Source organism: Gymnodraco acuticeps, unplaced genomic scaffold (assembly GCF_902827175.1).
Source record: "Gymnodraco acuticeps unplaced genomic scaffold, fGymAcu1.1, whole genome shotgun sequence".
Lineage (NCBI taxonomy): Eukaryota > Metazoa > Chordata > Actinopteri > Perciformes > Bathydraconidae > Gymnodraco > Gymnodraco acuticeps.
The window spans coordinates 1,579,516-1,593,059 of record NW_022991588.1 but is presented as its reverse complement, the minus strand read 5'-3'; the positions used below and the strand labels follow the sequence as shown (position 1 = coordinate 1,593,059).

At 38.7% G+C, this 13,544-nt stretch overlaps 3 protein-coding genes across 7 annotated transcripts in view; 2 read left to right on the top strand and 1 right to left on the bottom strand.

Annotated features, from left to right (window-relative positions):
* The window catches only part of dph1 (diphthamide biosynthesis 1), a 64,862-nt gene that overhangs the window by 16,694 nt on the left and 34,624 nt on the right, over positions 1-13,544 (top strand). The window lies entirely within an intron of this gene.
* On the top strand, positions 2,338-4,786 carry LOC117533908. Of its 3 annotated transcripts, XM_034197950.1 has the most exons (3): positions 2,338-2,501; positions 3,182-4,145; positions 4,332-4,786. In XM_034197950.1, the coding sequence occupies exons 2-3, from the start codon at positions 3,303-3,305 to the stop codon at positions 4,662-4,664; spliced, it is 1,176 nt and encodes a 391-aa protein (XP_034053841.1). In that variant the 5' UTR covers positions 2,338-2,501; positions 3,182-3,302; the 3' UTR covers positions 4,665-4,786. The 3 variants fall into 3 exon arrangements, with proteins under 3 accessions (XP_034053841.1, XP_034053842.1, XP_034053840.1); XM_034197951.1 differs by lacking the exon at positions 3,182-4,145; XM_034197949.1 differs by lacking the exon at positions 2,338-2,501 and having other exon boundaries at positions 2,936-4,145.
* Positions 7,845-10,886, bottom strand: LOC117533906. The gene is made up of 2 exons (XM_034197944.1): positions 10,723-10,886; positions 7,845-9,575 (listed from the first exon to the last, which is right to left on the bottom strand). Exons 1-2 carry the CDS (start codon positions 10,795-10,797, stop codon positions 7,854-7,856), a joined length of 1,797 nt encoding a protein of 598 aa, XP_034053835.1. The 5' UTR covers positions 10,798-10,886; the 3' UTR covers positions 7,845-7,853.

The following is a 13,544-nucleotide window of genomic DNA, read 5'->3' as shown; positions in this document are numbered from 1 at the left end:
TGGAGGGTGGTGTTTGGAGAGAGTGAGTGGCAGTAACCTTTGTTGGCGCAGCAGGCAGCTGACCTTATGTCGCTCAGCTTATGTTGAGGGTAACCAAAGGTCCCTGGAGTTGGGCGGCTCTGCCATCCCCATCACAGCCCTGGTACTCGCGAGACAGGGCTGAGGTCCATATCAAAATGGGGATGAAAGGGCTAAGCTGCCCTCAGAGTAAGGCGCTTCGGTGGGAGGGACCGCTAAGTCTTAATGAGGACAAGCTGCTCTGAATTATGGCTATGCTGCAGTTTGCACTTAGCCAAAACACACATCCTTTACATATGCACACTTTTACATTCACAGTGCACCATGCTTAATGTGATGCATGCCAAGCACTATCTGGCTACCTTCTACCTAGTCTTCCTCCTTTTACCCTGTTTTTGAACAACCAGTGAAAAGATGTGATATTGCATTCCTAAGAAAACTGCAAAGCTTCCAAAATACCTTAGTTGTACAATTAACACATTCTCAGACAAGATAGAGATGCAAAAATGTGTGAGATAGCTTATAAAGGCATGACTCATGACCTTGATTTTAACTTTTTTTTTTACTCACCAGTAAATGTTTTGGTCAAAAATAATTTATATATTTCATTAGTTTTCCATTGACATAGGCAGGCTACCAACATCTGAGCCATTTCAGATGGAAGCCCACTTGATACTTTATCTGTTCACTTAACTCCTTAAATACCTGCCCTCTATATATCCGTGTAACAATACAGTATGTAAAGCAGCAGTCATTTATTGCACTCGGTGCCATTGCATTTCATTCTTTAATCTCTCGGTGTTGACAATGTCTAAATAATTCAAAGAGTTATGAACTCTTCTTTCACAAGTAAACAAAATAGAAAGCTTTCAGCATAAAAGAAAGAATTGGTAGCTTTTGCAGGCAGGCAATGATGCATGTGCTGTCACTGTACCATATGTTTTATTGCCTTTGATGGTATGCCACCTGTCTCGTCCTAGCTTTGAAAGATTCTTTATCAACTTACTTCCCTATTCACTGCTGCTACTTTTGTGACAGTGAGGGAATATAAAGAGAGTAGAAGAAACAAGGCTGTGGGGTTGTCGCTGTGTCCCCATCCTGAGGACAGCACCAGCATTTAATGTTGTGTCTCTATTCTCCCCGCACAAAACCCTGAGCCTCTACATTGAGATGTTGGCTTGGAACCTAATCCCAGGTATTGTTCTTTGATGCTTTGTTGGTAAATCACCAATTTGCTGAGCAAACAAGACCAAAGGGCTTGTGCTACTGGAGGGAAAATGAAACATTCCTTTCTCTGACTGAAAAGATGTCCTCTTACTATACATCATAGATCAGAAGAGTGCAATTGAACAAACATCTTCAGAAAATTAGGTAATTGATAGAAAATCAATGTTAATTTACTGCGAGAATCTCACTCTTGTCATACAAATTATTAACATTAATCAAAGAAGACATTTTATTTAGAAGAAAAGCAATAGCATAACAGAGGGAAGCTGAGATAGGTCCATTAAAATGTATGAGTAATGTATACCGAAAGCCTCAACCGTCATCAGAATAATTACTTCCCATACAGTAGATCTGGCAGTTGCCTTAAACCCACTCACAGTTGCAAATTCCTTTTGTTTTAAGTTTCTTCTGCAAAAAAACAGTCAGCAAAAATACACTAGGTCTTCAGACTACAGTATAATGAGGCCCACATTGCTGATAAATATAGAAACAAGACTAGGAAGGAAGCTTACCCAAAATTGGCCTTTATGAATAATGATAGTTTAGTGACTAAACCTACGCATTGTCAGAGAAGGCCAACCAGCCTGCCATTGAGTAGTGATGAGTAAGTGGTTTGCAATTTGTAACAATCTCAAAGCACCACCATATTCCGACATATACATATGACCTAAATAATGGCATCCCGATTACACTCAGCTGCAGTTGTATAACAACATAAATCAGTTTCAGAGTTATCAGGGCTCACAGAATGTTATGCAGGTGTTTGACACTCTGGCACTCTTGAATAAAAAAAAAAAGGGTAAAGACTAGTGCTGTAGTACGGAAGAGGATTAGGGCCACATAAATTTTTTTTTGAAGGATTTGAAAAAAATATTATTATTTTTTGTTCTGAGAAAAAAGTCAGAATTCTGACTTTAATCTCAGAATTCTGACTTTTTTCTCAGAACAAAAAAACATAATTTTTTTTGGGAGAAAAAAAGTCAGAATTCTGACTTTAATCTCAGAATTCTGACTTTTTTCTCAGAATTCTGACTTTTTTCTCAGAATTCTGACTTTAATCTCAGAATTCTGACTTTTTTCTCAGAACAAAAAAAAAAAAAATTATTTGGGAGAAAAAAGTCAGAAATACCGGTAACTGTCGAACCAGCTTCACTGCGATTTACACATTGCAGTAGGCAACAATGGAGGACGTGAGTGAATTTCTGCGCGCCAGAGGGGTCCAAGAGGAAACCATATTGCAAATGGAAGAACAAAAGGTGAGTTATAAATATATAAGTGTGTTTGGGCGTTCGTAAAAACAACGAAAAGGCGTTAGAATATGAAATGCAGACATTGATGAGCTAGCAGCAAGTGCATTAGCTTATATGCTATGGCTCCCCCCCATCTAATTCAGTAAATAATGGTTTAGTTCGTTGACACGCAAGTTTGTGCTTGTTGGAACAGTGGCGACTAACCAAGAGCAACAGCCTGGTGGTTTTCATGTTTCTGTAGAGAAGATTTCATTAAGTGTGTTTAACAAGGCAGCTAGCTGACAATCAGAAGGCTATTAACCATCAAAATGATCAACATCTCAAACATCATCTCGTCTAGAATGGAGTAAGACAGTTGTGGTTGTGGCCCACAACCACAACTGTCTTACTCCATTCTAGACTTGTTTCATAAAATGCGTATTTTTTTACAATATATATATATATATATATATGCCTATATATACGCATTTTATGAAACAAGTTAGTGAGGTTAACAGTAAGAATGTTTAACACTTTCTGGCTTTAAATTAAAGGTAGGATTTGTGTTCCTGCATATAAAGTGTTCCTGATAAATAAGATCCGTACTCCGTAATGGACACTTTTACTGAGCATATACTGTGTAAAATAGGAAGAAGAGTCTTAACCTTACAATATTTAAACAATATATTTTCTTTTCTTTTTTGCAGATTAAAAGCAACGTTATTGTCTGATGTACAATTCAACTGCCATATTACAACCCCTCCTACGAATACCAAATTGTCCTCTTTATATTCTGCATTACATCAGTTTGCTGCGCTGCTCACAACAATGCCTGCAGAGCCGGATTTGGATGACTTAATTAAACTATACTTCAGACTTTCCCTAAGTAACAAAGAAATACTTGCTATTTTGGCACACACTAATCACATTGTAATTAGTGTCCGAACATTAAAGAGAATTTGTAAAAGACTTAACCTGTTCAGGAGGAAGAACCAGTCTGACTTGGAGGAAGTGCTAGCTTTTGTACAGCATGAGATCATGACTAATGGACAGATGCAGGGATACCGTTGGCTTCATCTCCGTGCAATTCAACAGGGCCTTGTTGTGTCACAAGATAGCATAAGACGCATCATCAAACTGGTTGATCCACAAGGTGTGGAATTAAGACGAGCCCACCGCTTGAGAAGACGTCAGTACAGATGCAGAGGGCCAAATGCACTTTGGCACATGGATGGTTATGATAAACTAAAGCCCTATGGCATTGCCATCAACGGCTGTATAGATGGTTTTAGCCGCTATGTGTTATGGATGGAAGCCTATATCACAAACAGTGATCCTAAAGTAGTTGCAAGTTACTTTATCAAAACAGTTTCAGGTATAGGTGGATGTCCAGAGAGGATTCGTGCAGACAGGGGCACGGAAAATGTTTCTGTTGAAGAAATGCAGATGTTTTTGCGAAGGAACCACCCAGACAGTTTTGCTGGGGAGAGAAGTTTCCTTTATGGAAGAAGCACAGCAAACCAGCGCATTGAAGGATGGTGGGGTATACTCCGCAAACAGAGTGCGCAGTTCTGGATGAACCTGTTCCAAACTCTCCAGGAAGATGGCCACTTCACAGGAGACTTTTTGGACAAAAGTCTTATCCAATTATGTTACCTTAATCTTGTTCAGGTAAAATATTTTATTTATTTCTGAGATTAGTCATTAATAAAAGTAGTATGAGTAATAATAATATTATAATTCACTATGTTCGTGGACATTGCAGCAACCTCAGCCTCCATCTAGACAGGTAGAAGTTATGTCCGAAAGCTTCTTAAGACATGTCGTCTACATTTACTGTGCTTTTTTTCTATGCAGGATGAACTTGATGAAGTGGTCAACACCTGGAATTCCCACAAAATCAGACCAAGATCAACTGATGACACAGCATCTGGTCGGCCAGTGATTATGTACTCATTCCCAGAGTTGCACAGTGCTGAGGATAGACTCAAACCTATTGCCATGGAGGAGGTCAATTTGTGTATGTTAGAGTGTACTCCCAAAGGCCAGTTTCCGTGCGATGAAACTGTTTTTGAACTGTGTTGTCTACTCATGGCGGAAAACGGATGGGATGATCCAGCAGATCCATTTGCTGCAGCTGATCTATACATCCTGTTACGAGATGAAATACGACGACAAGTATTTGATTAATGGTACATGTAGCGTACATGTCATTATGCAAAACACAAAATACTGTTCAGGACAAAACTGACCTTAAAAAATAAGTAATTATTTAGTCAAAAATGTATCAATAAAAATCATAGTCAATGGTATTTCATGTATTCCTTAAATGTTTGTCTCTCAACACTATTTTCATTTTTCTTTACAGCTTTTCAACAGTTTTTTTTTAATGGTAGCCTACTGTATGTATGGGCCAAATCTTTGTTACATTTTTCTACATTGTATACACAAATAATGTACCATGTGTTACACAATGGTAACAACTGATTGCTAATTTTCACTCAGTTGCCAGATTATTTCATGTGCGCTCTAAAAACAGTAAGGGACCAGTCATTAATATTGCCATGTAGTTTGCTGCAACTGAGAAGGCCTTGCTTACACTGGACAAACTTCCTCCTTTAAGAAAGGATAACAACGCCATTCGCTGACATAACAAACCTGCTAGTGCCATTTATTGGTGAATACAAACATCACTTGAGAATGACTTATTGATTGCCACATGCATACAATAATGAACATGTTAATTTTTCAGTATAACTCCATTGTTTTTACTAAAAATGTCTGATCACATTCTTGCAAAAGTGTAAGCACAAATTGAATGATTTAAGCAATAGATGCATCGTTCACACCTTTTTGCACAACACATTCATTAAATGGATCAGATTGTCTTTATGCAGTAACACATTTTATTTATTTCAATTACTTATATTTCAAAATGTGGTTACATTTATGTATTCTCGGAACTCAATGAAACAATTTAGCCGTAATAACTTGAGGTGAACCGACTTTGGGAGCTTGGTTGTGAGTTCATACTAATAGGAGCTCATTGTATCCAATGCTGATACAATGAGTATGTCAGTGCAGTATTCATCATATGTTCTCAGTATTGATATACATCAGTCTTTTACCTGTATCACCATAACATTACAACCTAGTGTTGGCAAAAATAAACAATTAACTTTATTAAGACAATAAAGGATACCATTTCTAGACAATTAAATACACATTTGTAAAAAAGGCATCAAGAACTCAAAGCATAGATAAACAGAATGGTAGTGTTCTTAATGAATTTTCAATTATTTTATCATTGTTTTTAATGCCACATGACTAATTAAATTCTCACATTAGTGTCAAATATGAATTACTATAAGATATTTTAGAGAAGTCTTGGAACAACTATTGTAAAGCTTATTTATTCAATCACTTTATACCCATAAGAATAGGAAACTTTATCAACATTCAATCGAAGGCCTGCATACAAATGTGGTGTAAGAAAATACATTTGATTCACAATGTAACCTTAACTTACATTTCAATGTTAAAAGTAACATTTAACAAAACATGAGAATTCCGCACAAGGATGACCGGAAAATTACAGCCCTTTTGCTTTGCTTTTTTTTTTTAATTATTGGTTGATCCACAAGATGTGAAATATAGAAACGGAACAAATATCTGCCTGTAATGTGCCAGTGCAATAACAATTATTAAAGTATCCAAAAATAAAAGATAGGTTTTGTTGCACACAACAATGCCTGCAAAACAGATGTTGAGACTTAATACAATTTACCTTCAGAATGTCTTTCAGTATCAAAGCAATACTTGCAATCTTAGTAAAAAGCAAACAATTGTAATCATAACTTCTCATAACTGAGATAACTGGTAGAAGACTAGTTCAGTCTGTTTATATGCACATCTGAGAGGTGTGTGTGTGTGTGTGTGTGTGTGTGTGTGTGTGTGTGTGTGTGTGTGTGTGTGTGTGTGTGTGTGTGTGTGTGTGTGTGTGTGTGTGTGTGTGTGTGTGTGTGTGTGTGTGTGTGTGTGTGTGTGTGTGTGTGTGTGTGTGTGTGTGTGTGTATCTACTTGTTTAGAAGAACCAACCAGTCCACCACTTGAAACGTTAACAAGACATTTGGAATCAAGGCAATGTGACACCTGAGGAAACATTTGATCATACATTTTAAGCATTATTTTAAGATTATGTCTTAATTACTTTTTACACTAGTATAAAATATGTTCTAAATAAACAAGATGTGAAATATAGAAACGGAACAAATATCTTAAAAATAATGCTTAAAATGTTGTATGATCAAATGTTTCCTCAGGTGTCACATTGCCTTGATTCCAAATGTCTTGTTAAAGTTTCAAGTGGTGGACTGGTTGGTTCTTCTAAACAAGTAGATACACACACACACACACACACACACACACACACACACACACACACACACACACACACACACACACACACACACACACCACACACACACACACACACACCTCTCAGATGTGCATATAAACAGACTGAACTAGTCTTCTACCAGTTATCTTAGTTATGAGAAGTTATGATTACAATTGTTTGCTTTTTACTAAGATTGCAAGTATTGCTTTGATACTGAAAGACATTCTGAAGGTAAATTGTATTAAGTCTCAACATCTGTTTTGCAGTCATTGTTGTGTGCAACAAAACCTATCTTTTATTTTTGGATACTTTAATAATTGTTATTGCACTGGCACATGTCTTAATTACTTTTTACACTAGTATCAAATATGTTCTAAATAAACAAGTATGCTTTGAACAAGGCACTTGCTTTGCAACTTTATATTCCAGTCAATGGTCAGATAAGGGGTTAGTTACACATTCATGCTTTTACACAAGTTATTCACCTGGGTAAGTGGCATATCATTTTACAATTTACACAAAAAGTAAGAGGGAGCAAACAGTACATTGTATTTTACAACTGTCTGTTTCCATATAAGAACAATGAAGCATGCCACTGTTCTTGTTTGAATCCTTAAACATCTTAGCAGTATTAAAAGGTCTTGAATTACATGAACAAATTACATTTCTGTCAAGTCAGGTTTGTGTTCTGCAACTGGAGAATAATAGTCAATATGCAAGTTTGTTGTAGTTTGTGAACACACCACCAAGTTTGTGTAGTGAAAGATGGGCTCCCTTCTGGCCAGCTGGACTTCTCTATAACTATTAAAGGTCCTGGTGAAGTGCTTCCCAAATATACAGTATAGCACACCATTACTTGCAATTCTGCACAACTACTTCGAACATGAAAAACTCTTAACAGTTTGGATTGGTTTGGTTATTGTTGTTGGAGTCTAAACAATGTCCATAACCCACACATTGCTCTCAAGAACTGCATTGAATTATGAACGGAAATCTGGGAAGTTCTCATAGCTGTCAGCTATGTGCAGAATATTCCCACATGTGTGTGCAATCGGTCTTCTTGTGAACTCTGTCATTTTCTCAAATCCCACGTAGATGCTGTCTGTCACAATGAGATCAGATCCTGTGCAGAACCGTAGAAACTTCTGAAGTTTACTCTCATCTAGCTCTCTGATGAATCTTTTCAGATGATTTGCTACCTCTTTTTGGTTTGTAGTCAAATCAACATCAAATTTCAGTAGTTTGCAGACTTTTTTTGTGGTGGGTTGCAGGTCAGACAACAACTTAGTCAGTGCCTCTGGACTGAGGTTGAGATGTTGATGGTTAATCTCCCTCCAGCAGTCAATAACGAACATTGGTTTTTGGACCATCTCTTTGTGGGCAATTTCTTCAATTATTTTAGGAAGATTCTCTGCGCTGACTTTCCTTCTACAGCCATAGCTGTCGAGAACCTCCAAAAGGTCATCAGTGTCAACTGCAGTGAAATCAGTCAGCGCTTGCATCAAAACTTCACGTTCTTGGCTGCTCACAAATTGCATAAAATATGCTTTGAGGTCACTGTACACATTATCAAACAGCACCTGTTCAAGGAAAGGCAGTGCAAGTTTGTTTGGGAAATATTCACAATCTTGGTAACCTTTCAAAAGGATTCTTCCAATTGCCTTCCATGTTTCAGCAGGAAAATCATGGCGAATGAAGGGCACTTTAACTGTTGTCCCAAGTGTGCATCTCTCATAGAATTCTTGCCAGAAGCAGCTGAGAACATCCCTCAGTACCCCAGAACCACTGCCTGCTTCTTCCTTGTTATCTGGGAGAATGCGCCTCACATTCAATGATTTGTTTAAAATCTCTGCATCAGAAAAGGCAGTAATCATGTCAGCTAGGGTGTTTGCATGATGTACAGTGATTGTTAGTTGTTTCTCTGCCTCAAGTGGACTGGCGGGGACAGGAACATTCTCAAATATGAGTGTGTCTTCTTCATCTTCCTCGATGCCGAAATGAGGACCAAAGGTGATTTCAGGATCACTAGAAATGTTTAGTGATCGCTGTATGTCGTCCAAAACAATAATGACATCTGTGTAGTCGTCATTTTCACCCGAGACAAGATTAAACTCAGAAGTCTCTTCAACTGTGTCGCTGTCAGCGTTTGCAGAAGGTTTTCGCTTTGTGGCAATGTAAAATCGCAACATTGTCATTTGCACAGTTTCGTACATTGTGCTAATTGAAGGGCATGTTTCAGCTGTAAGGCAGTTTTGTTTAAAATCCCACACCTCAAAGTCGAACTCTGATTCAGGTCCTTTAGGTGATATTCCATCAGGAAAAAATAGTGTCTTTCCTGTTTCAAGGATTTCATTCAAACCAGCATTAGTTGATAGTTTAATTTTTCTAGTGCCACCTCCTTGTTTTGCCCTTACTTGTTTGGTTGTGTTAGTGTCATTGTGAATCCAGCCTATTTCAATATTTCTTGTGGCTTTCAGCTTCTTTGTCTGTGTTTTTCTTGTTTCTGTACCTGATGCGTTTCCTTGAGAACTTTCCGATCTCACTGTCATTTTTTCCCTCAGTCTTTCATAAAGGCCTTTTTTTCGCTTTGATGTGGGCCTTTTACTTCTACAATGATTAAAGATGGCTATTCGGTCTCCGTAGGAGGGGATGTATTTTTGAAGAGTGGCATCATCCATAAGACCAATGACGTCGCTGTCAATCTGCAAAGAAGAAAGAAAAGAAAACACAATGAAGTTTGTGCACATTGTATAACTATTGTCAACCCTTGTACATCGTTATATATAGATATATACTATTTTGCCATTTCGCAGACCAAATCAGTCCTGTTCATAATACAAAACATTCATTAATTTTCAGAATATTAACCCTTAAAAAGCCAGTTTTTGCCATGATGGTACTGTTGTCACTTTATTAGAAAAAAAACAGAAACTACTAGTTTCCCTGGTTACCCTAAAGTTTATAACCTTCACATAAGTATAACCCTTAAAAGTGTTTTTAAAGTGGATTATTACAGCCGGAGACTCGCAACGGCGGTGGACTTTCACAGCACCGCTGCACCGGACCTGCCGGAGCCACCAGAGCCTCGCAACGGCGGGTGTTTGCGGCGGCGGATGCGGTACCGGCGCTGTGAAAGTCCACGGCCCACCTATGCCAGAGCCAGCGGCCCACCAACGGCAGCTTTCAGTAACGTTAACGTTAGAGACTGACATGATACGCAGCGATACTAGATACAATTACCAACACTGTCCTACTGTTTTAATCTCCTTCAGACAGTACAGCAGGATTCATATTCATATGCTGATAATTCTGTGATTGTGGGATACAAGGACAATGGCCCAAACCCCTGTGGTAACAATGCTACAGTACCGAGAGGGGTTTTACTGGGCGAATTTTGGGAATATAATTAGCAACTGCCTCCTTGCGTTGTACTTTGACCACTGATCTCTAAACTGTTACAGGCAAAAATAATTTGAAGTAATGATGGCAAACAAAAAGAAGTTTGGGCGATATGTATTTCCCATGGTTTTTCCCCGCCAGGCTGGTGAGCGGTAGCTGTCAGGCTCTCAGCTAGCTGCTAGCTGCCTTGTTAAACACACTTAATGAAATCTTCTCTACAGAAACATGAAAACCACCAGGCTGTTGCTCTTGGTTAGTCGCCACTGTTCCAACAAGCACAAACTTGCGTGTCAACGAACTAAACCATTATTTACTGAATTAGATGGGGGGAGCCATAGCATATAAGCTAATGCACTTGCTGCTAGCTCATCAATGTCTGCATTTCATATTCTAACGCCTTTTCGTTGTTTTTACGAACGCCCAAAACACACTTATATATTTATAACTCACCTTTTGTTCTTCCATTTGCAATATGGTTTCCTCTTGGACCCCTCTGGCGCGCAGAAATTCACTCACGTCCTCCATTGTTGCCTACTGCAATGTGTAAATCGCAGTGAAGCTGGTTCGACAGTTACCGGTATTTCTGACTTTTTTCTCCCAAATAATTTTTTTTTTTTTTGTTCTGAGAAAAAAGTCAGAATTCTGAGATTAAAGTCAGAATTCTGAGAAAAAAGTCAGAATTCTGAGAAAAAAGTCAGAATTCTGAGATTAAAGTCAGAATTCTGACTTTTTTTCTCCCAAAAAAAAAATGTTTTTTTTTTCTGAGAAAAAAGTCAGAATTCTGAGATTAAAGTCAGAATTCTGAGATTAAAGTCAGAATTCTGACTTTTTTTCTCAGAACAAAAAATAATAATATTTTTTTAAAATCCTCACAAAAAATTTTTTTATGTGGCCCTAATCCTCTTCCGTACTGTAGCGACGCGTCGACTTCAAAATATCGTCGACGACATATTTCCGCGTCGACGCGTCGCTACACACACGTGGGTCACCCAAAGCAACAAGCAGTTCGCAATCGCACTTCAAACACAATGGAGACTGAAACGGCTACCACCTCCTCCTCACAGGATTGCGCACGAAGCCCCCAAACGAAAACATCTCGCCCTAGGTCTTCAAAAGCATGGGAATATTTTAAAGTTAGTCCAAAACGCAAAGATATTTATATATTTATATCTCACTGAGACTGCTGCATAGCCTAGCAGAAGCAGCAGCTAGCTGTGGTGGCTACCATTAGCAGCTAGCATTTGCTCTCCGATTTTTTACATAAAATGGAATTATGGATTATAAATGCAATCATTTTTTATACATAGACGTTAAAAACTATGGATTAACCGATTCAGCCGCGTTTTTTCTCATTTTAATGCCATTGAACACGTTTTTTGATCAGATTGACAGCTACGGTGGTAAGACGATCTCCCTAGAAGCTCTGTGAAGGTACGTGTTGTGATGACTGTATTTGCTTCCCCTGTCGCGAGTCCGGATCACTCAGTGATGATACTATATACCTAAATAATCTGTGGAGTCTCAGCTTTAATCGGATATCTTGTATGTGCAGCTACGATAAGTAATAAGGGTACTTTTATCTTGAGTTCTGTGCCAATGTCCGTTAGCATTTTTCGCTCAGGGGTCATTTAGATGCTTCTTATGAGACTTGTGTTTTGTTTTGGTAAACATGGTTTGTATCGTCAGTTAGCTGAGATTATTTCCGTTAATCTGGTATAACACATTAATAGGTTCTTAAATATTAAGATCCCCTGAGACACAGTATCGTGAAAAAAAAAATTTTTACATTACGTTTTTTATGAATTGAACAACAGAAAAATAATCGTTAGATTAGTCGACTAATCGAACAAATAATCGCCCGATTAATCGTTTTCAAAATAATCGTTTCCCCCCAGCACTAGTAAAGACCAGTTTGTGTCCAGCAGTAAAACGACCGCCAGAACGAAAGTGAGATTGAGTAAGATCAGATCAATAGGTAGAGAGAGCATGAAGGCAGTTAGATGAGGTTCCTGTTGTTGAGCTTTCTGAAGGAGTGTGCTTGTATGTATGATTCAACAACACATGTGACGGAAGACAGTCACTTAGGGATCCCAGTGACATATCGTACCTGTGATCTGCCCCTTTCCATCATGTTCTAAGAACTGTCAACATAGGCCCTTGATGGCTCAAGTAACAGTCATGTCAGATGCAGTGTGTTACAGTATGCACATACAGCCCCCAGACATCTCTAGGCCCTTCATCATAACCGGCCTCATCCATCAGGATGGATTCCTCTATGTTACGTGCGGCAGGTTGAATCATCTCTATGGGAGCAGCAGCCACAGCCCACTGCCTCCTGGGGTAAATGTCATCTCTAACATTAGGAAGGAGACTGGTAGGAGCCTCCAACACCTTCTTGCACTCACATCATCACAGTCATCGCGTCGCCCACAGCGCAGCTGAGCTGTAGAAACTGATCAGGGTGTAAGTGAGAGTGAATGTGTCGTTGCGCCAACATATATCTATGTGTGTCTTTGTGCCTATGTGCATTTTGGTTGTGTGTCTGTGCTAACGGCTCTCTATCTGCGGTTATATGAAATCCTTATAAATGAGATAATCATATATGAACTTGCTGCTCACACATGGAGCAATGTGCTGTCTAATGAGCCTTCCTGCCAGGCACACCCTTACAGCTCACCCGAAACTTGTGTTGAACTCCGACAATATGATTTCATCAGGGATGGACTGAACTCCTTAGAGAAAGTCAGGGTTTCTGTTCCCCCTTTGTCCCCTCCTACCATCTGCCAAGATGGAAGAAAAGACCTGGAGACATGTTTGAAGACTAAGTTTTATTCGAAAGTAAGCAATTATGTTAGTTATTTTATTTTTTTATTTGACAAATAAAGCTTGTATGCATTACATTTGCTTATAGGGCAAACCCAGCATGTGTCTATCTGTCTAACACACTCATTATTACCCTTAAAGAGAAGAAGTGAGGATCATTTTGATGGATCAAAATGATCTTATTATCTGAGATGAGACACAGAAAGAGAAAGGAGACAAACACAGAATTGGGACTAGCTCTGGTGGGAGGGGGGACCTCAAAAGGGACATCATGCCTGGGCCGACCGGAAATTCTTATAGGTGCTGACACTGTGTAATATAATATCTTGGCAGTTAGCACCTTGCCTGAGCTGTCTTGAAAGTACAATTGATTATTCATATAGATACAGTACAAATAATAAAATGTTGCTTTGACTGTAACTTGGACAAGACTGGGCAAGCCAGCTGGA